At 36.1% G+C, this 27619-nt stretch overlaps 2 protein-coding genes across 2 annotated transcripts in view; one reads left to right on the top strand and one right to left on the bottom strand.

Moving 5' to 3' along the window:
- RB1 (RB transcriptional corepressor 1) overlaps window positions 1-27619 on the bottom strand; it is a 170170-nt gene that overhangs the window by 27913 nt on the left and 114638 nt on the right. The gene's annotated exons all lie outside the window — the stretch shown is intronic.
- Window positions 24788-27617, top strand: LPAR6 (lysophosphatidic acid receptor 6). Its single transcript, XM_003913865.2, has one exon. It carries the CDS (start codon window positions 26333-26335, stop codon window positions 27365-27367), a length of 1035 nt encoding a protein of 344 aa, XP_003913914.1. The 5' UTR covers window positions 24788-26332; the 3' UTR covers window positions 27368-27617.

The following is a 27619-nucleotide window of genomic DNA, read 5'->3' as shown; positions in this document are numbered from 1 at the left end:
TGTGCTTCAGATTCACCCAATAGGATTATACTAAAGGTAAATTTCTCTTCCAAGGATTAAGGTGGCATTTTTCACCAATAGTCTTCATATTTCATTCAAATATTATTTTTATCACTCCATCACCCCAAACCAAATGGTCACACAGATATATAGATATTGGTTTATGATGATGAATGTCATGATCATGGGAAAAGTATAGTGCAGTAGGTAGGAGCACAAACTCTGGAGCCACAGTACATGGGTTCAAATCCTGGCCACCTGTAGCGACATGCCCCTCGATAAGTTTCTCACTGTAGAGCAGGGATACTAATGATAAGAATAGTAACTTAAATCATAGTATATGAGAAGTACATTAATAATGTTAAGAATTGGGAACAGTGCTTGACACAGAGCAATATATAATATTTGATATTATTATGGTTGTGATTCTTCTTTACACCTATGAGTGTCATTATACAAAGAACATTCTATTTCCTCAAATGTATGACAGTATGCCCAGTTATCCATCCATCCACCCAGTATATGTTGTATGTCTGTTCTCTACTAGACCCTATGCTAGGAAGTAGAGCCATAAAGGTAACAATGCTCCATTTGTCAGATACTAAATAGCCTTGAAGGAGTATTTCAGAAGCATCTGCCCTACTTCACTTTACTCAACATCTTCACTTGATGTCTATGTATAAAATAAACTTTAATCATCCTCTAACACCCCCAAAAAAGGCCTGCTTCTCCCTAGTGTTTACCATATCATTAAATCACCCCTTACATCCAGCTGCCCAAAGCAAAAAAGAAAAGGAGTCATCATTATTATTCTTTCTCTCATACTCTTATCCAAGACACCAGGCAAGTCATATTGGCTCTAAATTCAAAATATATTCCAAGTCTAACTTCTTTTCATTGCCTATACCATTGCTAGAGTCAAATCAATTCTTATCTCTTGTCTGTTCCACTGCAAAAGCATCCTACAAACTGGGTTTCCATACTTCTACTCTTGCTGTCTCCTAGATCTCCTCATAGAGCTAACGTTATCCCACCTCCACACTCAAAACCCTCCAAGAGCTTCCTATCACACATAGAATAAATTCAAATGCCTTATCTTGGTTTACAAAACACTACATGAGTTCTGGGCCCCTGATATCTCTCAGACCTCATGCTCTAACACTCTTCTTACTCCAGCCATCCTGGTCATCTCTCTATTCCATGACTGTGGCATAATTCTTCCTGTCTCTGGGTTTTTGTACTTGCTGTTTCCTCTGCCCAAAATACTCTGACCAGTGCTTCCTATGACTCACCCCACTCCATTATTCACATATCTCCTCAAATAGCACCTCCTAAGCAAAGCCTTGTCTAAACATCTTGCCTAAGACAGCCATAACTCCCGCTTATTTGCTACTCCAACCTCTGCTCTATTTCCATCATAGTATTGATCACCACTTGAGGTTATGTTATAAATTCATTTATTTTCTTATTTATTAACTATCTCTCTACTAGCAAGCATGATGCAGGAAAACTTGGTATTTGTCTGTCTTATTCAATAGTATCCCCAATGTTTAAAACTGCCTGGCACACAATAAGGGCTCAATAAACATTTGTTGAATAAATGAATAAAGTGAGAAGGTTGACGTCTTCAAAGTTACCTGAGGTTAACTCCACCTCAAAGTGAGAATAAGATTTAAAATGAGGCCAGGCATGGTGGCTCACACCTGTAATCCTAGCACCTTGGGAGGCCGAGGCGGGTGGATCACCTGAGATCAGGAGTTTGAGACCAGCCTGGCCAACATGGCAAAACCCCATCTCCACTAAAAATACAAAAATTAGCCGGGCATGGTGTCACGCGCCTGTAATCCTAGCTACTCAGGAGGCTGAGGCAGGAGAATTGCTTGAACCCAGGAGGTAGAGGTTGCAGTGGGCCGAGATCGTGCCACTGTACTATTCCAGTGTGGGTGACAGAGCGGGATTCCCTCTCCCCCACACCAAAAAAAAAAAAAGGGAAGCTTCTCAGTTATATATACCCTAAATCCTCTAAAAAATGTTATCTATGCCTTTCCCCCATGTTTTTTCCCTCAAATATTAGTCAAACAGAATACGTGTACATGTATACCTTAGCCATAAAGTATAAAGAGATAAACCATTTCAGACTTGGGTCTCTGAAATAATACTTCCTTCCTACTTACATGGTGCTTAGGGTCTGGCGAGAAGAGGCACACAAACAAGGAAATAAGTATGTGATGACAAATTCAAAACAATCCTATGAAAGAACAGGGTTCTCTCACGAAGAATAAACAGGGAGATCCAGGTGGATGGGGTGGGTTGAAGGAAGGCTGATCTGGGAAGGTAACATGGATGCTGAGTCTTGAAATGTGAGAAGGAGGCTGTGCTTTGAAAGGAGAAGGGGCAGAGATCTTCCAAAAGATGAAAGATCATATGCTAAGAAACCGACGTTCTTTCAGAAAATGAAAGAGGCCACCAGAACTAAAGTACCCAGGTGGGATAGTGGAGAGGTTGCTAAAGAGGTTAAAAAGTACGAAGCTGTATGATCATGCAGAATCTGAAAGACCATGGTAAAACGTTCAAATATTCTAAGAGAAACAGGAAACCAATTACAATAGAAACGCTGTTTTAGGATAAGTCACTAATATAGAGATAGCTAGTTCAATTGTGTCTAGCTTCCTATCACATCACTAGCACTTAGTACAGAATTGGGGTCCTAAAAATATTTGGCATTGATGATCTGTGTTGCTTTCAGGAAAGTATTCCAGGTGATAGGGTCCACCATATCCATACTGCCTTAACTCTGTTACAAGTGACAAAATTTTCTATCAATTTCCAACTTCCTAGCTCCAATGTCTCAAGAATATGCCAGGCGGGGGTAGGCACAGCTCCAGTGACAGCAAACAACTTTGGGGTTGTATACATATAACTCAGGAGTTAACTCTATTGATCTGTGAAATTTTTTTTAAAAAGCAAAAACTACTATTTACTCAATTTACTTAAGTCTTTAACTTCATAGTATGCAGAACTGAAAATACCTGAAAATACATAACAACTGTTGTGTTGTTACAATGTTGGGTGTGGTAGGCCTCAGAGGCAGGCCCCCGGTCTTCTCTTGCCCTCCTTTAACCTGTTCCAAGGCAGGACTCTAATTTTTCCCCATCGTTGTAAATTGTGTGTCTTTAAGACCCTCCCCAGAGAGGGCTTTTGCCCTATAGTGTAGGGGAGGAATGCTGACATCATAAAAACCCAAAGGAACTGGGTTAGGAGAGCTTCTGGATAGCTGAATACATGGAGGTTCCTGTAGGGTGGGGCTCCCAGAGGGCATGCAAGCTCTGCACCCCTGCTCCCATACCTCACCCTACGCATCTCCTCATCTGTATCCTTTGTAATATTCTTTGTAATAAACCAGTAAGTGTGTTTCCTTGGGTTTTTCCTTTTTTGTTTGTTTGTTTGTTTTGTTGGTGGTTTTTTTTTTTTTGATTTTTAAAATTTTTATTTTAAGTTCAGGGATACATGTTTAGGTTTGTTACATATGTAAATGTGTGTCATGGGGGTTTGTTGTACAGATTATCTCATCACCCAGGTATTAAGCCTAGTACCCATTAGATATTTTTCTGATCTTCTCCCTCATCCCACCCTCCACTCTCCAATAAGCCTCAGTGTGTTTCCCTCTATGTGTCCACATGTTCTCATCATTTGGCTGCCGCTTATAAGGGAGAGCATGCAGTATTTGATTTTCTATTTCTATTCTGCTAAGGATAATGGCCTCCAGTTCCAACCATGTCCTTGCCAGGACATGATCTTGTTCTTTTTTGTGGCTGCATAGTATTCTAGGGTATATATGTACCACATTTTCTTTATCCAGTCTAACATTGATGGGCATTTAGGTTAATTCCGTGTCTTTCATATTGTGAATTGTGCTGTAGTGCACATAAACATGCATGTGCTTTTTTCTGTTTTTTTGAGACAGTCTTGCTCTGTGGCCCAGGCAGGCGTACAGTGGCACAATCTCAGCTCACTGCAACCTCTGCCTCCTGGGTTCAGGTGATTCTCATGCCTCAGCCTCTGGAGTAGCTGGGACTACAGGCGTGTGCCACTACACTCAGATAATTTTTGTGTTTTTAGTAGAGATGGGGTTTTGCCATGTTGGCCAGGCTGTTCTTGAACTCCTGGCCTCAAGTGAACTGCCCGCTTCGACCTCCCAAAGTGCTGGAATTACAGGCTTGAGCCACTGTGCCCAGTATCCTTGAGTTTTTTTTGTGAGCTGCTCCAGCAAATTAATTGAACCTAAAGAGTGTGGTGTGAGAACCTCAATTTGAAGCTGGTAGGTCAGAAGTTTTGGAAGCCTAGGCTGGTGTCTGGGGGTGTGAGGGGCAGTCTTGGGCACTGAGCCCCCAACCAGTGGGATCTGACACTATCTCCAAGTAGACAGTATCAGAACTGAATTGGAGGATGCCCAGCTGGTATCTGCTGCTTAGTGTGTGGGGAAAAAAACCCTAGCTGGTCACAGAAGTCTTTTGTGTTGACGACTGTTGTGGTGGTATAAGAGCAGAAGAAAAACACAGTTTGAGAGAGTTTTTTCCTTCACACCAATATGTTCTGGGTTATTTTTATTTCAGCAATAGTATGTCATCAACAAAAATGTTTTTCAGCTTATCTTTTTTCTAAAAGAAAAAAAAATGTATATAAGCAATATAAAACATAGCCAGGTCTAAAAGCAATGGAGGTGCCTAAGATGGAAAATTTAAAGAGGCATTTACTCTCACTTGCACAATCTTAGTATGAAATGTACCCTTGGTGCGCTGAACACTAAACTGACAATAAAAGCAAGTTAATTTAAGATACACTGGCAAAATAGAATGATGTGTCTCTTACTTTCATGGTTTCCTTACATAAGAATGAAAGTACTTTCAGTTTAAAATGTTTTATTCGAATGTATTACCTCATTTAATCTTCAAAGAAGTCTTAAAATTAAGTGTTATTATTCATTTTATGGAGCAGAAAACTTAGCTATTTTAGTAAACTGTGACTGAATACATTAAAAATATTTTCTGAGTGTGGAATAGTAACATTTGAAGTTTATAAATATTAAAACTAAAACTCTTTTAAACTTTTTAAAAATAAAAAAGCAAATGAATAGAGAAGCTTCCTAGAATTATTAAGATATTTATGACTTTTTATTTAAAACATTTTATTAATTTATTATTTTTCAGCTTTATCCATTTACTGAAAAAGGAATCTTTTTCCTTAGCTAAAAAATAGCTAAGTATTTTTTTTAAGTCTTTCAAAACAGTAATCCTTTTGCTCAATTATAGACTAAGAGGAGATATTTTTCAGAACATAAAACTCTTTAAAGAATAGTAATGTTGTATCAATGACACAATTTTATACACATGAACAAACACATTTATACCTTCAAATGTCTTTCAAGGTGGATTTATTAATTGATATGTTAGTCAAAATTTTGAAAGAAAATATGAGATATATAAATTTGATTAAGTCTGATTTCAAAAATTTTTATTTTATTTTAAACTAAGTTACTTTGTGGTGTTGGGTATTTTTAAAAGTACTTTAAAGTATTTTGAAAAGTGCAATATGTAAAATATATTTTGTGATTGTTCCGTTAATGTAAAAATATTGCTTAAAGAAAGGACTTCCTAACTAAAAATTAGCCAAGATTTCTAAAATTGAGTCAAGGTTTACTTAAGGATATCTGACATACCAGCTCTGGGAGGCAGCTCCAAGGGAGATGACAAAATTCATGTAATTAAACTAAAATAGCCACTTATCTGAATGAGGTGTTACAGAAGTCAAAGTCCTCTCCCATCATTACTATCTTCAGTTCAACAAGGGTCTTCCTGCTTTCTAATAGCCAGGAAAAAAAACCTTGTTAAAGAGTTTTTGTGGAATTTATCCTAAGTGCAATAGGAAAGTTACCTTCTGAATCCAAAGAAAAAAAATCATGTTCTAACTGAAATAATAAGACAAAAATATCTATGATGAATATTTGCAAAATGAATAAAAATTCGTACTGTATCCATCCTGGCTAACACGATGAAACCTCATCTCTACTAAAAATACAAAAAATTAGCCAGGCATGGTGGCGGGTGCCTGTAGTCCCAGCTACTAGGGAGGCTGAGGCTGGAGAATGGCATGAACCCTGGAGGCGGAGCTTGCAGTGAGCAGAGACCACGTCACTGCACTCCAGCCTGGGCGACAGAGCGAGACTCCATCTAAAAAAAAAAAAAAAAAAAAAATTCATACTGTAGGAAGAATTAATACTATAAAAGGAACTAATACAATGTGCGAAACAGACATTAAAATAGGAACAGGAAAGCTCTTGAAGCTAGCATGTCTGATTATGACAAAAGTCAAAGATGCCTCACCAAATTTTGAAGGAGAGGGTTATGACTGAATAGAAAAACACAAGAAGGGTGAATTAGAGTTTAAAAGTCAGAAATAAACATGCTTGTACTGCTAAGTGACAAGGCATCAAATTATCTATTAATAATGCTCATGACTAAGATTTGTGAATAAGTTAAAAACAAGTGAATAAATAGATCCTATAATTACATGATCAAAATTAAAGACATTTTAAAATAATTCCTGCCTCTTAACTAGCACCTCTATACCACAGAATGAAAATCACCCAGTTTTTGCTGATGGGAATCTAACTGGTACACCCTTTACCCATATATATTATTCTATGATAGCAAATTGTGTCATGTTTAGCCTATTCCTAGGGCTAAAGTTTTTTGTTAAAAATTGCTTAGTGATTAAACATGGTATAGTTTTATTTTCCAGTAAATAACACTTAAAAAATTAAGCAACACTATTAAAAATTTTTACTGGTTTTTTTGTGCTTTGCTGCTTCTACTTCTAGGTGGACCTACTCCAAGTTCCCAGAATTTCATAATCCTTAAAGCTTCTAATTCTGAAATGGAAGTAGGTCTGAGACAGTAGGAGTAGGCTTATTGGTTGGTATTGGGTTCCTACCAAATGATTTTTGTTGATATGCACATGTTACTATTTCTATACCTTTGGAAACCTCTTGGTCATTCTTGCCCTAGTGCCTTAAAATCAAAGGTTGGCCAAATACAATAGAAATTTGACATGTAAAGGTAACATAAGGGTCTTCAGGCACAATTTAGTTTCAGCACATCCCTTACGAAAAGGATGATTAGTACCCTTATAAAAGGGACCCCAGAGAGCTGCATTGTCCCTTCCACCATCTGAGGACATGGTAAGAAGGCACCATGGAGGAACCAGGAAACAGGCCTCCACCAGATATCAGATCTGCTGGAAACTTGATCTTGGACTTCCCAGCTTCCAGAACTGTGAGAAACACATTTCTGTTGTTTATAAGCCACCGAGTCTATGGAATTTTGTTAAAGCAGACTGAACAGACCCAGTGTAATAAAGGTTCAGAAAATCTAATGATTAACTTCAAGCTTAGATTATCAATGGTCTAGGTCATCCTTAGAATGTCTGCAGGATTCTTTTTTTCTTCCCCACTTTTTAATTATTACCATATAGGGCATTCTTTTCTTAGCAATACAGATGAGAGTTTAAAATCATAATTTTAAAACTGTTTTCTCTGATAACTATGTGTTCAATTTGCTTTTTAAACTCCTTTCATTTTCTGTTTATTATGAATACATTAACTTCTTAAATGAAAAGTTAAGCAAGTATAAGAGATGTCTCTTCTTTCCCCTTTAACAAAGAAACCCCTTTATCTATGAGTACAACTACAATTTTAAATTTAACTAAGTTATTCTTAGTTAAAACAAAATCATATAATTAATATTGACTCTGGCCCTTGATCATAAATTCTTTGACACAGTGGAAGAAAGGCAAGGCAAGGCAAGGCAGATCGCCTTACCCCAATCTTTATATATATGAAGCCAAATACTAAATTTCAACCAAAAAATTAAACTTTGGATCATGTTCCCATTCAGGCTATGCACATAAATAACAAACATTAAAGTTAAAAAAGATGCATTAGCTATTTGTACCTAAGTAAATGAAAATTAACAGGGCCCAACATAGACAAAATCATACATAAAAGAAAGATGTCTTCATCAACTCTAGCCTTCCTCCTCTTTGCCTCACAAAACATAGCAAAAGTTATCTCCCAAATTTCAACCACTTCTATCTCAGGAAAAATAGTTAATATTTTCTAGAACATCAGACTTTAGTTTTCAGTTATATTTTATAATGTAAACTCCTACTTTCTGACATGGCTTGTAATTTATTTGGGAGGCAGCATATATCAGAGTCCCCAAGGAAGCTTTATTAAACACACATGCCAGGTTTCCCGTTTACTCTTAGGATTTTGATATACCCAAAAAGAGAGAATATCTACATGTTAGAAAAGCTCCTAAGCAGATTCTAATGTAATCTTACTATTCTCTTTCCTACCCTATTCCTGATACTTCTCTCATATACATAAAAATATATTTAGACCTATGTATATATGTATGCATGTATATACCTAATCTCCTCCACCACCTCCTTAAGAAGTATAAACTATATTTCTGCATTTTTCTAATTCTGATATAAATTTCTGAAAAATGACTTAATATTCTTTCTTAAATAGCAACATTGTTGTAACAATTCAATTTCTTGTCTTCTTAGGTTCAAAAAGGCCTTCAACCCTTCCCCAAAGCCTTTTTTCTGGAATTCTAATAACTCAGGCAAGTCTGAGGTCTATCAAATGTAAAAAGTACAGACTCTGCTGTGAATCTCAGAAATTCTCTAAATCATAACACATTCAATAGCTGACAGAAAACTTTTGTTTCTCTTTTTCCTAGCATTTGGGCTAAAGTGATGATAGGGTAAGAAGGCAGAATATTCTAAACATTTCATTAGCTTTAGTTCATGAGGATTAATTTTTAACTTTATCCCAGACTCAGTGGGCAAAAATATTGTGTGGACTGGTGAGGATACTGCACTATAAAGAAGACTGACAGTAGGAATCTTTCTATCATGCCTGATTTTGATAACTATGATTAATGAATCAAAGTCATTACCTTATACTTCATGATTCTATTTTATTTCTCTCACTATCAAAATTCTGTCTTCATGATTATCTTAATTTAACAATAGTACTAGTTAATATCTATTGAATATCTACTATATGCTAGGTTCTATTTAAAATATTTTATATATATTATCTCATTTAATCTTCATAATATGTCTATAAAGTAGATAACCTGTATTTTATAGAAATTATAAATTTTGCCCCATATTATATGGCTGATAAGTGATGGAGCAGTGATTCAAACCCAAGCCTACCTGTTTCTACAACTTGTGCTGTTAGCTGCTATACTAGTACGGGAGTCACATTCCTTTGCTCACCATCTCTTTCACTCTTTCTTTGCCGATTGTCATGCTTTTAACCATGTTTCTAGGTTGCTGTTTACCCCTATAATTAGCTCCACTGGTCACAATTCCATCTATCATTCATTCACTGATCCACTCATCTAGAGATGCTAAGAGAAATAACACATTCACAGTAGTACCCACCATATAGAGTTGTTGTGAAAATAAAACAACCTACACAAAAAGTTTGGTATGATACATGGCACATGATAAGCAATCAATAATTCTACCCTCAAAGAGTTTAAGAGACAACATTTATTGAATGCCAGGCATAGCACCAACCACATTATTTATATTATTTCATTCTCACAATAAACTCTAGAAAGAAGTTACTATTTTTTAAATGCCATTTTGTAAGTGAAGAAAGGTAGACTAGGAGTAAATTGTCTAGTCACATGAGTAAGTGGTGGATCCAGGACACAGTTTCAAACTGTTTGATTTCAGAGCCCTTGTTTTGAAGTTTTATGCTATAGTTTACAGTCTAATAAAAAAAAAAAAAACAGATAAGTAAATAAAAAAATAGCAATACAAAGTGTTAAGTACCACAATAAAAGAATGCACAGGATGCCATGAAAATCAGAAGAGACAACTAACTCAGATTAGGAGCATTAGAGAAAACTTCTTGGAAGAGGTTATGCTTGAGTTGAATCCTAAAGAAAGAACAAATTATTTTAAGTAAAAAGCAGAGGAATAGAGCACTCAGAAGCGAGAGAAGAAAAAAATAATATGGCCCTAGGGAAACTTCATGTAGCTAATCTATAAGATAAGAAAAATAATACTTACTATAGGGCTGTTTTGACAATTAAATGAGATAATAAATGTAAAGTGCTTAGAAGGGTACCTGGCACACAAGCCTTTGAGACAGAAATTTTTCTTTCCATAATGCTAAAATACAGATTTCATAGCAAGGAAATAGCAAAATATAAACTCACTGAAGGATTTTAGGCAGGTGACTACCAGGGTTCGGATGGGACTTTCAGAGAGTTCTTTAAATTCCAGTGCCAAGCATATAATGGACACTTGGTAAATATTTCTAGAATACTGACATATGATGCAGCCATGTCATGAGTTAAATTAACTATAGCGAAGCACAAACAAGAAAACAGATGATAGGATTTGTTTTCTAATTGACACTAAGTCACAACTATGGCAGCCAGCCTCCAACATCACCCCAATAATCTCTGACACTGGGTATTTATACCCTTGTGTAGACCATTCCTAAACTGTACCAGGGTTAGTCTGTGGGCCAATGACATACGGCAGAAATGATAGCATGTCACTTCTGTGATGAATGTATAAAAATCTGCAGTTTCCATATTAGGTTCTCTCCCTCTCTAGGATCTCTTCCACTGGGGTTGAGCCAGGGAGCTGCTATGGAGTAGCACTATGGAGAGGCTCACGTGGCAAAAAAAATGAAGCCCCTGGCCATCAGCCAGCAAAGAACTAAGGCCTGCCAACAACCACATGAGTGAACTTGGAGGTAGACTCTCCAATCCCAGTGAAGCCTTAAACCAGTTGCAGGCTTGGTTGACAATTTAAGAATCTCTCATGAGGAAACATGAGTCAAAACCATACAGTTAAGCCACTCCCAGTTTCCTGACTTTCAGAAATTGTGTGAGATAATAAATGTTAGTTGTTCTAACAGATAACTAATATAGTCATTGATCTTTTTTAACTATGAAGAAAAGATTTCATAGAATACTTAACTTTTGAAAGTAAAATATGTATATTTCTTTCTATAGCATTGTTTCTATCCAGGACTTGGGCAGTAGTTTTCTCTGGTACTCGTCTCATGTTATTACTTATCTACTCAAAGTAACTGTCAGCCTAATTCCTCTCTATACAACACTTCACTCTGTTTTGCTACCTAGTCTTGTGAAGGAAGCCAGGCTCTTTCTGTCAGCAAGATTAGTATAAATTCCACCGGGTAAATAATATTGATAGAAAAAGTAGAAGCTATAAGTCTGTTCTATATGACTTTTCATAATTAACATACATTTGTAAGGCAAGCTTGAACTTGTCTAGAGAGTAAAGAACTCCAAGGCTATTAAGTCAAGGTGCTCCTAAAAGAGATTCTGATTATTGAAGTAAGTGCAAGCCTGTAGTGCTAGTAGAAAAATTAACAATAGAGGAAGTGGAAGGTGGAATTGCTATTGTTTTCTGGGTATTTTAAGGAATATTATTAGAACTACATTACAGGAAATGTTTTTGTACTACCCTAAGCTAAATTCTAAGTCTATTTTGCCTCACAAGAGGAAACTAGAATAGAAAATAGAAGAATTTTGGCAGACTTTGGCCTTTCTGAGGATCTTTTCCATTTTACCTTGCTGGTCCTTTAATACTAGTATTTCTGCAGATCCGCTTGCCAACACATATGCTGGCTGACATTTTTTTTTTTAAGAGAGAGTCTTGCTCTTGTTGCCCAGGCTGGAGTGCAGTGGTGCAATCTCAGCTCACTGCAACCTCCGTCTCCCGGTAGCTGGAATTACAGGCATGTGCCACCACACTCAGCTAATTTTTGCATTTTTAGTAGAGATGGGTTTTCGCCATGTTGGCCAGGCTGGTCTTGAACTTCTGACCTCAGGTGATCCACCTGCCTTGGCCTCCTAAAGTGCTGAGATTATAAGTGTGAGCCACAGCACCTGGCCTCATGATTTTAACTATATCTATATTATTCCTAAGTCTACATTTCTGACTAAAACTATGCTTTTAAGTTCTAGTTCCATATTTCCAACTGAAAACCAAAGATATCCACATGAATATGTGGCAAACATCTCAAATATAATAGGTTCAAACATTAACATGAACTCATTACCTTCATCACCAACCAGCTATGAGATGGTCTTTCAATACCTACTTCGGTTAATTGTGTTATCAAATACCTAATCACCCATAGTACAAATCTTAAAATTATCCCCAGTTAACCTCAGTTCCATTCGGAACCTAATCTTTTCATTCATCCTTTTAACATACTTGTGTTTTTATATTTACAATAGATTTCTTTTGGATAGCATAGAGTTGGGTTTTGTTTTTCATCCACTCTGATAATCTCTGCCTTTTAATTGGGCTGCTTAGAGCATTGACATTTAATGCAATTATTAATATGATTAAATTCTACATCTATTTGTCTCATCTTTTTTTGTTGTTCCTTTTTTGACAAAGATACAAAAGCAAATCAATAGAAAAAGGATAGCCTTTAAGACAAATGGTGCTGAAACAAGTGAACATCCATGATGCCCTACCTCAGCACCCCCTAAAAAGAACCTCAACCCAAATCTCAAACCTTGTACAAAAATAAACTTAAAATGGATCATGGAATTAAAATGTGAAACTATAATTTTTTAAGTATAAGGGAAAATCTTCAGGATCTGGAGTTCTTAGATTTGACACCAAAAGTATAATCCATAAAAGGAAATAGTGATAAACTGGACTTTATCAAAATTAAAAACTTTTGGATGAGAAAGATGACGTGAAGAAGATGAAGAAAGAAGCTACAGGCCAAGAGAAAATATTTGCTAACCACATATCTACTAAAAAAGACCAGTTCTGAGAACATATAAAGAACCCTCAAAACTCAATGGTAAAAAACGAACAATCCAATCAGAAAATGAGCAAAGACATGAAGAGAAATTTCACCAGAGAGGAAATACAGGTCACAAATAAACAGGGAAAGGTTAATCAATATCATTAGCTATCATCCTGATGGGAAATGCAAATTATAACCTCACTGAGATATCCTTACACTACAGAATGACTAAAATAAAAAATAAAGACACCACCAAATGATGGAAAGAATGCAGAGAAAGTGGATCACTCACTCATATATTGCTGGCGGAAATTTAAAATGATTCAACCATTCTGGTTGATCAAAGAATGGTTCTTTGATCAAAGAAAATGCACAATAACCATACAACTCTGCAATTTTACTCATTAGGCATTTATCCCAGAGAAATGAAAACCCACATTCATACAAAATGCAAATGTTCATAGCAGTTTTATTTGTGATAGCCAAAAACTGGAACCTGCCTTGATATTCTTCAACATGTGTCTGACCAAAGAAACTGTAGTACATTCATACTACAAAATACTAGTCAGCAATAAAAAGGTATGAACTATTGATACATGCAATATCGTGACCGATCTCCAGAAAATTATACTGAGTGAGAAAAAAACTAATCCTGTTTGATTCCATTTATATAACATTTTTGAAATAACAAAATTTGAGAAATGAAGGGCAGATTAGTAGTGGCCAGGTATTAGGGACAGGGGTAGAGAGGCTGGAGGGATGTGGGTGCAATTGCTTGCGGTGGTGGATACATGGACCTACACATTTTCACCAGGTCAGGCTGCCTGGTGGAATGGTATATAGTGGAAACCCCTGAAGAGTGTCCCTCTACAGCCCTGATGTTTCTGGGTTGAGAAAGAGTCTCGGCTGTAGGGTCAAAGAGACTTCCTGGACCACGGTGTTTTTTGTGGCTAGGTCCCTTCTGCTGGTTTCACTTGCTTGCCAGGAGCTTCCTAATGGGGAAGGGAATCTTAGGAGTCCTAGGCTTGTTGGATAAAAGCACCCGAAGCAAAATGACTAATGCTATTTCCAGATATTGCTGACAGAGCAATATTGAAATAACCTATCTGTTAAAAAATTTTTTCTCCCTTTTTATTATCAAGACTGAATCAAAAAACAGATTCACTGAAGAAGAATTTTATTTTTATTTATTTATTTATTTATTTATTTTTAAGATGGAGATTGATTCTCACTATGCTACCCAGGCCATTCTCAAACTACTGGCCTCAAGTGATCCTCCTGCCTCAGCCTCCCAAAGTGCAAGGATTACAGGCATGAGCCACTAGGCCTGGCTCATTGAAGAAGAATTTTAAAACTTCAATGTTTCAATTTGTAGTATAAAATACAAAGTTATTATGATTGAAGAAATTATTTCTTTTAATTCTCAACATTTAAAGAACATATATTCTTGTAACCTTTAAATAAACAGGATGCTAACCAAAGCATCAAAGAGTAAAAGACATTAACCTAATCACTGAATGACGAGAAGAGAGAAGTCAGGGTGGAATGTGACTGAAATGGAACTGTTGACCTGAGGCTCTTTAATAAGAGACAGCTACTCTCTTAGAAGTATTTAGTTTCAGAACACTGGCAAGTAGCCCAAAACAAAACAAAACATACATTCCTATTTTATGAGGTGCCATGAAAAATAAGAATCAGAAGTAGACATGTAGAATCTTACCAAGTCAAAACACTGTTTAGAAATTTCTAATTGCCCCAAAGATCTTGGGGACATGAACATGGTGAGTGAATTTCTGGGAGGTGAGCTGGAAATACAGATTGGGGAAGGCCTTTTAAAGATGTTGATCAGTTAAGGGTTAATTCCCTGAGACAGCCACATGATTCATTCCTTATTAGCAAGGCCTTCTTTGACCTCCCTATATAGAACAGTAACAGCCCACCCCCTTTTTCCTCCTAAATTATTTTTCTTCAGAGAACTTATCACCATATGACCAGTTGTATAATTGTTTATTTAGTGATTGTCTTCTCCAAATAAAATATAAGATCAGGGATTTTGTTTTATTCACTGCTATATTCCCAGCACCTAGAAAAGTACCTGGTACACAGTTACACTTCATAAATATTTCCCTACTGGATAAAAAAATAAATATCAATGAACCCAGAGATGAAGACAACATAAGCAGGAAAAAATTTTAATATGCCTGTCTTAATTTCCTATTTATATGGCCAAAGCAAAAATCCAGCAATCTTTTTTGGTTAGGCTGAAATAGACCACTTCTGTTTAACTAAAACAACAACAAAAGGCTGGGCTTTAACAGGGAGCCTTTTGTAGAAGCAGTCCTTTGGTCTTTGGTTTCTAACCTTTCTGGAGTAGTGCTTGTATCTGCTAGTATAGACAGGAAACCCTCAAAGTTTCCACACGTGTGAAAACAGTTGATTAAAGCAAGCACACTAGAAAACCAATAAAAAAAAAGTGAACACAGAAATTTTCTTCTGAGAATAGATGGCTAGTGGCTTAGAATCATACCAATAATTCTTCTTTATCTTTGAGTATCAGTATCTGTTAAAGAGCTCGTCTCTTTCGTTGAATTCAGAGCTACTCTCTTTCGTTGAATTCCAATTGGGTTAAGAGCAAAACATTTATCTACATAAATACCTAAGGTCAAAATATGTTTTTGGTTTTAAGCATACTTGCATTAATGTTCATAGCACTAGTCCTTAAAAATCTGTCATCTATAATAAAAAGAAAAAAAAGAAAGAAATCTAATCAAATGTATAGTCATTTTTATGTTGAAGGCCAAAACTTAAAACAAAATACAAATATTAAATTTGGATACCTAAAACTGACTGAGAACCACTTTTAAGTTAAGGACAAAATGATATGCTTGTTTAGACACATTTCCCACTTTTTTGAATGGGTTGTTATTTTTTGTTAGTTTGTTCTAACAGACTTGTTCCTATAAAGAAATTTGTCATTTAACTATTCTGTAAATGTTGTAACTCATATGATTCATATGATGGACTGATGTTTTCTTTCCACTTTATGTTGTTCTTGCAACAAAATTATTTAGTCAAATCTATCTAGAGACACAATCCTTCTACTTTCTGACCTGGGCGGGTTCGCCCCTCCTTAGGCAACCTGGCCGTCCCCTGCTCCCGGGAGGTCACCATATTGATGCAGAACTGCACACAGCCCAGAACTCCAGCGATCCTCCCACCTCAGCCTACCGGGTAGCTGGGACTACAGGCATGTGTCACTGCACCTAGCAATCCTTTCTAGTTTCTTATGTTGCCCCCTCGTATCTTTTCTACATCTAACTCTACAATATTTTCTGCAACATGCCTCTGAGTCATTTCAAAGCACTGAACTTGGTTTGACTAAAACAATCCTTTTTTGCACTTACATTTCATAACATTACAACAATATGAAAAACCAGCAAATATAAATCTGGGAGTAAACAATGCTTAAACTTTTAATACATACAATTTCACTACTGCGAGCAAAAGAATTCAAGTATATCAGAGAATACCTTTCTAGCCACAAGCATTCAGCTTCCAGGAGCATCCTGAGAAACCAATCCTTTTCAGCTTCTACCCCTCAGTAATAGGTGAAAGGTACAAGTCAATAAGTATTTACTTAAACTGAAGAGTACTTGGATTTCTGATAATAATCTGTGCTGGAAGGTGTTAAATTTGCTATTCACAGAAAACCCTGTTCTAATTATTTGAAAGCAGCAGAGATATTTCCTGCTTTTGTATAAAACTTGGCACATTATTATGTACAAATGCAAACTTTTTAAATAAAAAAGATGAAGCTAAAAATGAAGGATGGCCATCATACGATTTTAATATATAGAAGGATGAAAATGTCTAAAATCTCTTAATCTTACATTTCTATCATAATGTTAGAATTTAGTGTTTTTAAAAGTCTATATAGCTTACACATTTAAAAACAAAGTTCTTTGCTTAATATTTACCTAAGCTATGGACCAAGTTTCCTGTTTTATGTCTGATATGGTTTGAATGTTTGTCCCTCCCAAATCTTATGTTGAAATGTGATCCCCAATGCTGGAGGTGAGGTTTGGTAGAAAGTGACTACATCATGGGGGTGGATCCCTCATGAACAGTTTAGCACCACCCCCTTGGTGATAACTGAGCTCTCGCTCAGTTAGTTCACAAGAGATCTGCTTGTTTAAAAAGGGTATGGGACCTCCTCCTTCCTCTTGTTCCTACTGCTACCATGTGACATGCCTGTTCCCCCTCCGACTTCTGCCATGAATATAAGCTCCCTAAGGACTCACCAGAAGCTGAGGAGATGCTGGTGCCATGCTTCCTGTACAGCCTGAAGAACCGTGAGCCAACTAAACCCTACTTTTTTCTTTATAAATTACTCAGTCTCAGGTATTTCTTTATAGCAATGCAAGAATGAACTAGCACAACATCAGTAAGAAAAAAAGGGGTGAAAGCTACCTGTTACAATGAGAAAATTTGACTAGAAGTCAAGAAACTAGGATTCGAGTTCCCACTCCAGCAATAATCAGCTATGGTTTTAGTTTCCTAAGTTGTACTTGAGTGACCGGAAGGAGAGCTAAACTATATACCAAAGAAGATGAATGGCTAGTTGTAACAGGGGTAAGGTGGACTTTTATTATGAATTTCTAGGATCTAGTGCTAGCTCCAACATTAGAGGATATTAAGACTAATGCAATATGCAACATGTTAACCACTAAGCAAACTAACTTAGAAATATATGTGGTTTTTATAAGCAAAGCTTATGTCTATTTGATTTAAATTGGCTGTACATTAGCAAAAGTGCTAAAAAAGGCACACCAAATGCATCACATGATCACTTCTTTATCTGACAGAGCACAGGCATTCTGTTTGGTGAAGAAAACAAAATAAATCTTATTGTTCCATGTTTTCCCACAACATAACCTTTATTTCTATAAAGTTAACATATTATAGGTGATTTCATCTATAATAGTATCTTTTTGGAGTTTTACATTCAAAATTTGTTTTCATTTCATTTTATTCTGAAAACTCTTCATAAGGTCAAAAGGGCATATTATATCCATCTTAAAGTTCAGGGCAGTTTGCCCAAGGTAAGGTCAAAATTTAGAAATCAAGGATTCTGGATCTCTAGGTCACAGTGATTTCTACTATCCCTTTATGCATGCACTCACTGAGTTGTATTCTTTCATTAGACAAACATGTATAAGGAACTGGGTTGTGTACTTCTTGTGAGGACCCAGCTTTTAGTTTTGACTTCATTGTTCTCCACCAATAATCACTTTGTAATCCTAAGCAAGTCACAACTTCTCTGAATTTTAGTTTCTTGATCTGTAAAATTGAGACAATAATATATGCTCTTTCTATCATTCAAAATTCGTGTGGAGACTAAATTAGATAGAAAGTTGAGGGCTGAAAAGAATTCTATAGGTCTAATTTAATACTCTCCTTTTACAAATACACAACAGAGAAGCTAAATTATTTGCTCAAGCTCATATTAATATTTTTTCCTTTAAGAGTTGAGGTCTCTCTATATTGCCCAGGCTAGACTGGAATTCCTGGGCTCAAGAGATCCTTCCACCTCTGCCTCCTGAGTAGGTGGGGCTCAGGAGATGCACATTAATTTTTAGTAACTGGGATTAGAATCCAGGTCACTTAACACCTAGTGAAACTGGTTCTTTCATTATACTTTGCAGCTTCTAGAGTAGGTGAAAAATTTTTGAAAGCTACAATCCACCTAGCCTTTCCCAACTAAGGTTTTATGACCAAATTCAGCCTTTATGCAACAAGGCACATATGGTATGTGAAGAATTAACATCTTCTAGGAATTCAGAGTAGGACTAGGTTACGTAGCATCCTTGAGAGAATGGAGAAAATAGTCAAATAGTTTTCCGTGTTTTGGGATGAGAAAGGCAGCATGACTATACTAATGGGACATTATTACCAGGAATGGCTCAAGCCTTCAAGACCTGAAACTTAAAATTTTGTATTCAACTGTAAAGGCTAGCCTTCATTACACATCATCTCCTCAAGAAGCTCTTTACTAAATTCGTAGACTCTCATCTCTATGTGTTACTAATAGCTATTGTTATATCTTGTATTGCAATTATTTCTTTGTTTTGTATTATTATTTTTTTCTTTTTTTTGAGACAGAGTCTTGCTGTGTCACCCAGGCTGGAGTGCAGTGGGATGATCTCTGTCACTGCAACCTCTGCCTCCCGGGTTCAAGCGATTCTCCTGCCGTAGCCTTCTGAGTCGCTGGGATTACAGGTGTGAGCCACCATATCTGGATGACTTTTTTGTATTTTTAGTAGAGACAGAGTTTCACCATGCTGGCTAGGCTGGTTTTGAACTCCTGACATTAAGAGGTCTGCCCACTTTGGCCTCCCAAAGTGCTAGGATTACATGCATGAGCCACCACACGTGGCCTTTTCATTCTTAATTGAATTGCACGAATATGTCTTAAAAGGCAAACTAAGTACTGTGGAAGTACAGAAAAGGAACTGATGAGACTAAGAAGACTCCATAGAAAAGACGTGATACGATTCTAAGAGCTGGAGATGAGGAAGCAGCAAGAGAGTTCGAAAAAAGATAAGGAAGAAGGGACAACTCAAGTGTATGCACAGATAAATATGCTTATTAAAGTTTTAAATCTTATCACAATAACATTTTCACTCCTCTTGATTTCCTTTCCCTACTTGTCTGAACCTGCTTCAACCATCATTCCCATCAACTTTTACTTTGCTATAATCATCACTCATCACCTTTTAAATCTTTCCTCTTCTACTTCCATCCAACTCTATAAAAGTTGGTTCAACTCTTTGAACTTGGGTAGATGACTCACATTCTGGTAAAAAGTACCATAAAGTATTAAGTGTTTACAATAATGAAAGGAAGGTAAATCACTTCCAAATGATACCAATAGACCTATGGTAATACTAGTCTAGAATTTAAAATTTTCCCCCCTTAGGCTAAAAGATCTTTCTATAGAAAATAAATATATTCTGTCAACATAAATTACAAATGTTCATTTCTCAAATTGAAAAAGGTTTATTTGTTTCTATACTTAAATAGAAAATTTTATCATAATGAGCATCAAAAGAATCCCAAATGAGAAAACTGCTTTTTTCATTAGTATAAATTAGAGATGGAAGTCACATTTCACCATGGCAAACACGTGCTGCATGCAAAATGACTAAAGTTAGTTTAGAATAATTCTTTTTAAATTTTAAAATATCAGTGTTCCATATTTTTTTTCTTTCTTTCTTCTTTTAAGAGACAGTGTCTCGTTATGTTGCCTAGGCTGGAGTGCTGTGGCTATTCATAGGTGTCATCATAGAGCAATGAAGCCTCAAACTCCTGTGGCCTTAAGTGATCCTCTTGTCTCAGCCTCTAGAGTAGCTTCAACTACAGGTGTGTACCACTATGCCTGGCTCACACTTTCTTTTGAACTTAAATGAATTTATTTCTGTTTTAAGTCTCACATACTCTCTTATCTGATTTTTTTTTTTTTTTTTTGGCATATCCCCTGTTCTCAATGTTACGTACAATTTCAATTATGGCCTTCAAAACTTTTAATGAGAGAATTCTTTAAAGTTTTAATCAATTCCTGTTTGATCAATTTTATAGTAAAAGAACATGGTGTCTTACTGTGGAAAAAAATAGATCTTTCAAAGAAGAATGCTATTGAAACATAAAGGGAAGCCTTTTACAAAATATTTAATCTTATACATGTTTCTTGTGCAACCTGGTTTCAAAAATCAGAAATCCTTAAACATAAAGAATGTTAGGTGACTCCTTGATCTATTACACCTAAGAGGGAAAAAACTCAACCTGCAGAGGTTGCAGTGAGCCAAGATCGCACCACTGTACTCCAGCCTGGACGACAGAGCGAGACTCCATCTCAAGAAAAAAAAAAAAAAACGAAAACAGAACCAAAAACCCAACCCAGCAGCTTAAGCACTGAAAGTATTCAAAGAATCAGAATCAGATGTCAGTAAATTTTAAAAACCGACGCATTACATAATGAAATTCACTCTATTTCATTCTTTTTATTTATTTACTTATTTATTTGAGAACAGGCCTCTCTATCACTCAGGCTGGAGTAAAATGGTACAATCATAGCTCAATGCAGCCTCAATCTCCCGGGCTCAAGTGATCCACCCACCTCAGCCTCCCTAGTAACCAGGACTACAGGTGCACACCACCATACTTGCCTAATTTTTTGAAACAGGGTGTCACTATGTTGCCTAGGCTGGTCTTGAAATCCTGGTCTCAAGTGATCCTCTCATCTCAGCCTCCCAAAGTGTTGGGATTATAGGTGTGAACCATAGCTCCCGGCCAAGATTCACTATATTTTGAATTGGTTGTATATGTAGGCTATTTTTTTTTTTTAAGACAAGGTCTTGATCTGTCACCAGGCTGAAGTGCAGTGGTACGATCAAGGCTCACTGCAGTCTCAACCTCCTAGGCTCAAACAATCCTCCCACTTCAGCCTCCCAACCAGCTGGGACCACAGGTTCACATTACCACATCCAGGTAATTTTTAAATTTTTTATAGAGACAGGATCTCCCTATGTTGCCAAAGCTGATACACTATATTTCAAATCAGTCTACATGGTCATTATGGCAACATTCCTAAAAAGGCTTGTCTTCCCCATTTTTTAAAGTTATTATACTTTGAGTATTGGGATACATGCGCAGAATGTGCAGGTTTGTTACATAGGTATACACATGCCATGGTGGTTTGTCGCACCCATCAATCCATCATCTACATTAAGTATTTCTCCTAACGCTATCCCTCCTCTAATCCCCCACACCGACAGACCCTGGTGTGTGATGTTCCCCTCCCTGTGTCCATGTGTTCTCATTGTTCAATTCCCACTTATGAGTGAGAACATGCAGTGTTTGGTTTTCTGTTCCTGTGTTAGTTTGCTGAGAATGATGGTTTCCAGCTTCATCCATGTCCCTGCAAAGGACACGAACTCATCCTTTTTTATGACTGCATAGTATTCCATAGTGTATATGTGCCACATTTTCTTTATCCAGTCTATCATTGATGGGCATTTGGGTGGGTTCCAAGTCTTTGCTATTATAAATACTGCTGCAATAAACATACATGTGCATGTGTCTTTATTGTAGAATGATTTATACTTTGGGTATATACCCAGTAATGGGATTGCTGAGTCAAATGTTATTTTGGTTCTAGATCCTTGAGGAATCACCACACTGTCTTCCACAATGGTTGAACTAATTTACACTCCCACCAACAGTGTAAAAGTATTCCTATTTCTCCACATCCTCTCCAGCATCTGTTGTTTCCTGATTTTTTAATGATTGCCATTCTAACTGCCAGGAGATGGTATCTCATTGCGGTTTTGATTTGCATTTCATTAATGACCACTGATGATGAGCTTTTGTTCATATGCTTATTGGCCACATAAATGTCTTCTTTTAAGAAATGTCTGTTCATATCCTTCCCCCACTTTTTGATGGAGTCGTTTGCTTTTTTTTCCTGTAAATTTGTTTAAGTTCCTTGTAGATTCTGGACATTAGCCCTTTGTCAGATGGATAGATTGCAAAAATTTTCTCCCATTCTGTAGGCTGCCTGTTCACTCTGAAGACAGTTTCCTTTGCTGTGCAGAAGCTCTTTAGTTTAGTAAGATCCCATTTGTCAATTTTGGCTTTTGTTGCCATTGCTTTTGGTGTTTTAGTCATGAAGTCTTTGCCCATGCCTATGTCCTGAATGGTATTGCCTAGGTTTTCTTCTGGGTTTTTATGGCTTTAGGTCTTACAGTTAAGTCTTTAATCGATCTTAAGTTAATTTTTGTATAAGGTGTAAGAAAGGGGTCCAGCTTCAGTTTTCTGCATATGGCTAGCCAGTTTTCCCAACACCATTTATTAAATAGGGAATGCTTTGCCCAGTGCTTGTTTTTGTCAGGTTTGCCAAAGATCAGATGGTTGTAGATGTGTAGCATTATTTCTGAGGCCTCTCTTCTGTTCCATTGGTCAATATATCTGTTTTGGTACCAATACCATGCTGTTTTGGTTACTGTAGGCTTGTAGTATAGTTTGAAGGCAGGTAGTGTGCTGCCTCCAGCTTTGTTCTTTTTGCTTAGGATTGTGTTGGCTATATGGGCTTTTTTTGGTTCCATATGAAATTTAAAGTAGTTTTTTTTCTAATTCTATAAAGAAAGTCAATGGTAGCTCAATAGGGATAGGATTGAATCTATAAATTATTTTGGGTGATATGGCCATTTTCACAAGATTGATTCTTCCTATCCACGAGCATGGAAAGTTTTTCCATTTGTTTGTGTCCTCTCTTATTTCCTTGAGTAGTGAAGTTTGTAGTTCTCCTTGAAGATGTCCTTCACATCCCTTGTATGTTGTATGCCTAGGTATTTTATTCTCTTTGTAGCAATTGTGAATGGGAGTTCACTCATGATTTCGCTCTCTGTCTATTATTGTTGTACAGGAATACTTGTGATTTCTGCACATTGATTTTATATCCTGAGACTTTGCTGAAGTTGCTTATCAGCTTGAGATTTTGGATTGAGACAATGGGGTTTTCTAAATAGACAATCATGTACTCTGCGAACAGAGACAATTTAACTTCTTCTCCTCCTATATGAATATGCTTTATTTCTTCCTCTTTTCTGACTGCCCTGAACAGGAGTGGTGCCCTGAACATTTTAATTCTTTGAATGAGAAAATGCCATATTCAAAATGAAAGTAAAAGTAGGACAAGATCAGCATATACAACTGCATATATTTCATTAAAGATGACTAAAGAGGAGACTATCAATTTGAAAGAAGATTACTAAGATTTTACGGTTTTTTTAAACATACTGAACCAAATTTTTTTTAAAAAGTAAGACATAATTACTAACAAAATTTTTTCCAATGAGAATACAAGCTTATTAACTAACTACTCCTTTTTTCATTAATGCTCACTCAGCTTCTACCAGTCTTCTAATAAGAACACACACATACCTTTTTTCTATACCAAATGTGATACAAAGATATTCAACCCGTCCAATTTTTAAGTATTGGTTATAAGTAATACTCATCTTTTTTTGTCATTTGATAATAGATGAATTTTCTAGTCCAGACAGTAGAAATAGATTATAGTTCATCAACAAATGACAAAAATTGCTGAGTGTGAAAGAATGGTGCAAAACAACACAAAAGATATTACTGTAATAAGTTATTTTTAAGCTAGCTAAGTAATTTATGAGAAAAAATAAATTATTCTTAAATTACTTAATACCCAAAAGGAAGAGTTTCAGCTTAAACTAGACCAAATTCAAAAAAATAATAACAGTAAGGCATAACCAGATCTAGCCTTTTCTGAAAAAATATTTAAAACAAGAAAAACATGTGCTATAGAGGTTGTGATATCCTCAATCTTTGAGGAAATAACACCTATATTTAACTACCCTCACCTTACACACACTTTCTTCTGATTTTGGAGTTTTTAAAATGTAAGTATACTTTTTTTTTTTTTGGAGATAGTCTCGCTGTCGCCCAGGCTGGAGTGCAGTGGCTTGATCTCAGTTCACTGCAACATCTGCCTCCTGTGTTCAAGCGATTCTCCTGCCTCAGCCTCCCGAGTAGCTGGGACTACAGGCACACACTACTGAACTAGGCTAATTTTGTATTTTTAGTAGAGATGGGGTTTCACCATGTTGGCCAGGCTGCTCTTGCACTCCTGACCTCAGGTGATCCACCTGCCTTGGCCTTCCAAAGTGCTGGGAGTACAGGTGTGAGCCACTGCGCCTGGCCCAAAATATGAGTATACTTTAAATATAAATATATAGAGAAACCATTCATAGAAACTTTTAAATGAAGACAAATCTGAAATATATTCCAATATATAGTTAATGTCATATTAAGGGGTTAAGGGAAGAGCTGGGAGGAAGAAGGAAGATAAGACTATGAACCTAAAATTTAGCCAGGTAGTAGGATTTTTATTCTCTAAACCTTATTTCAATCAATTTAAAGTTAAAAAATTTTTGTTTAAAAGGATGCAACTTCATTTTGTGCTTAAAAAGTAAGATTAACACCACACCAAAGAGAAACATTCTTGAATTTGTTCTTTGGTGAAATGAGTAATTTAAAAATTTAAACAGCTCTAAAATATTAATTCAACTTCATAGGAAAGAGGAAAGAATGTTAGAAAATTGCTTATCAAAAAATAATGAGACCCAGGATAAGAGCTACTCATAATCATAACAATTAAATATTGAGGATTTTTCAGAAACCGAGTCAAATGCTTTTTATACCTTAAAGATTAAAGGCCCCTGTTTCATAGTCATTGAACAGTTCTTTGAAATGCTATGTAAAGATATCACTAACAATTGCAATTTATAAATACACACCCATATACATTTTCTTTTCTAAAATGTCATATCCCAAACACGAAAACAATCGAATAGCAGAACAACAGGATTAATAGTGTTTTTTTTTCTTTCAATTATTACTACTGAAACAAATCAAACCAACTGAGAGGTTGCCAGCACCCCAGAAGGCATTTCTGCATAAAAAGAGTTAATGAGCAGACCTCGCAGTTAAACAGCCAGTGACCATTTGCAAGCCTCCTAGGTATATTCCCAGCAGACACACTATCAGATTAAAGGAAGTGCAAACAAACTGGGCTGAAACTTTCTTTGTCAAAACCCAGCCTCTTCTTCCTGTGATGTCATATTACAAATCTAGCAAGCCTTTCTTTTTCACTTCAGAGAAAGCGACCTCAAGATACAGCTGGCAACTGAGGAAAAGGCCTCAATTCGGCAAGCACTAACATGCTTGGGAATTTATTTTGGAACCTTTAAAAGACTCTTCTGCTTACCCACCATCTGGGATCCACTGCAGGAAAACAAAAAAGGAAAACTTCATTTAAAAGAAGCAAGAAGTAAAATGGGACAAATTCGGAATGTTTAAGTCTCTGAAACTCTGCACTGAAAAGAAAATAAGATTGATAACTTAAGCTTAACATTCTGAGGCATAAAGAAACATTAACTTTGGAGTATTCATCTTGTCTACTGAAATAGAAGTTTAGAAGACAAGTGGTTTCATTCTGGTCACAGATCACATCTTTTCTTTAAATTTATAATCCTATGGGTTGGCCTCGTTGACTGTATTTTTTAAAGGTTTCTCGTCAGTTAACTGAGCCTTGGAATTCATGGATTTTCTAAAGACTAACAAATGAAAAGATTTTCCTGTTGAAGAACCCAGCGGAAATTTTACAGCAACAAATTTCATGTTTCTTTTGGATATTTTTGAGAAAAATGAAATATTTATAAAACCATCCAAAGATCCAGATAATTTACAAATAAATTGAAGGTGATAATATGAATACCAAAGGAGACTGCAGCTGATGAAAGTGCTTCCAAACTGAAAACTGGACGTGCCTTTACGATGGTAAGCGTTAACAGCTCCCACTGCTTCTATAATGACTCCTTTAAGTACACTTTGTATGGGTGCATGTTCAGCACGGTCTTTGTGCTTGGGTTAATATCGAATTGTGTTGCCATATACATTTTCATCTGCGTCCTCAAAGTCCGAAATGAAACTACAACTTACATGATTAACTTGGCAATGTCAGACTTGCTTTTTGTTTTTACTTTACCCTTCAGGATTTTTTACTTCACAACACAAAATTGGCCATTTGGAGATTTACTTTGTAAGATTTCTGTGATGCTGTTTTACACCAACATGTACGGAAGCATTCTGTTCTTAACTTGTATTAGTGTAGATCGATTTCTGGCAATTGTCTACCCATTTAAGTCAAAGACTCTAAGAACCAAAAGAAATGCAAAGATTGTTTGCATTGGTGTGTGGTTAACTGTGATCGGAGGAAGTGCACCAGCGGTTTTGGTTCAGTCTACCCACTCTCAGGGTAACAATGCCTCAGAAGCCTGCTTTGAAAATTTCCCAGAAGCCACATGGAAAACATATCTCTCAAGGATTGTAATTTTCATTGAAATAGTGGGATTTTTTATTCCTCTAATTTTAAATGTAACTTGTTCTAGTATGGTGCTAAAAACTTTAAATAAACCTGTTACATTAAGTAGAAGCAAAATAAACAAAACTAAGGTTTTAAAAATGATTTTTGTACATTTGATCATATTCTGTTTCTGTTTTGTTCCTTACAATATCAATCTTATTTTATATTCTCTTGTGAGAACACAAACATTTGTTAATTGCTCAGTAGTGGCAGCAGTAAGGACAATGTACCCAATCACTCTCTGTATTGCTGTTTCAAACTGTTGTTTTGACCCTGTGGTTTACTACTTTACATCGGACACAATTCAGAATTCAATAAAAATGAAAAACTGGTCTACCAGGAGAAGTGACTTCAGATTCTCTGAAGTTCATGGTACAGAGAATTTTATTCAGCATAACCTACAGACCTTAAAACGTAAGATATTTGACAATGAATCTGCTGCCTGAAATAAAACCATTAAGACTCACTGGGACAGAACTTTCAAGTTCCTTCAACTGTGAAAAGTGTCTTTTTGGACAAACTATTTTTCCACCTCCAAAAGAAATTAACACATGGACATTTTAAAGTCTTTAGTATAAAGAAAATTTGTATTCAATGTGTTAAGCATTAACATGTATTTTATTTGTGTATACACTCCATCTGATTTTTCTGAGCCATTTTGATTTGTTCCTTCATTAAAAAAATCTCTTAAAGTTATT

This window comes from Papio anubis, chromosome 15, assembly GCF_008728515.1.
Source record: "Papio anubis isolate 15944 chromosome 15, Panubis1.0, whole genome shotgun sequence".
Taxonomy (NCBI): domain Eukaryota; kingdom Metazoa; phylum Chordata; class Mammalia; order Primates; family Cercopithecidae; genus Papio; species Papio anubis.
Note: the sequence above shows the minus strand (reverse complement) of the source record. Positions and strands in the feature narration are given on the sequence as shown.

Bases quoted from the DNA above. Each gene is read 5' to 3' on its own strand.
- LPAR6 (XM_003913865.2), top strand. From the start codon at position 26,333: ATGGTAAGCGTTAACAGCTCCCACTGCTTCTATAATGACTCCTTTAAG.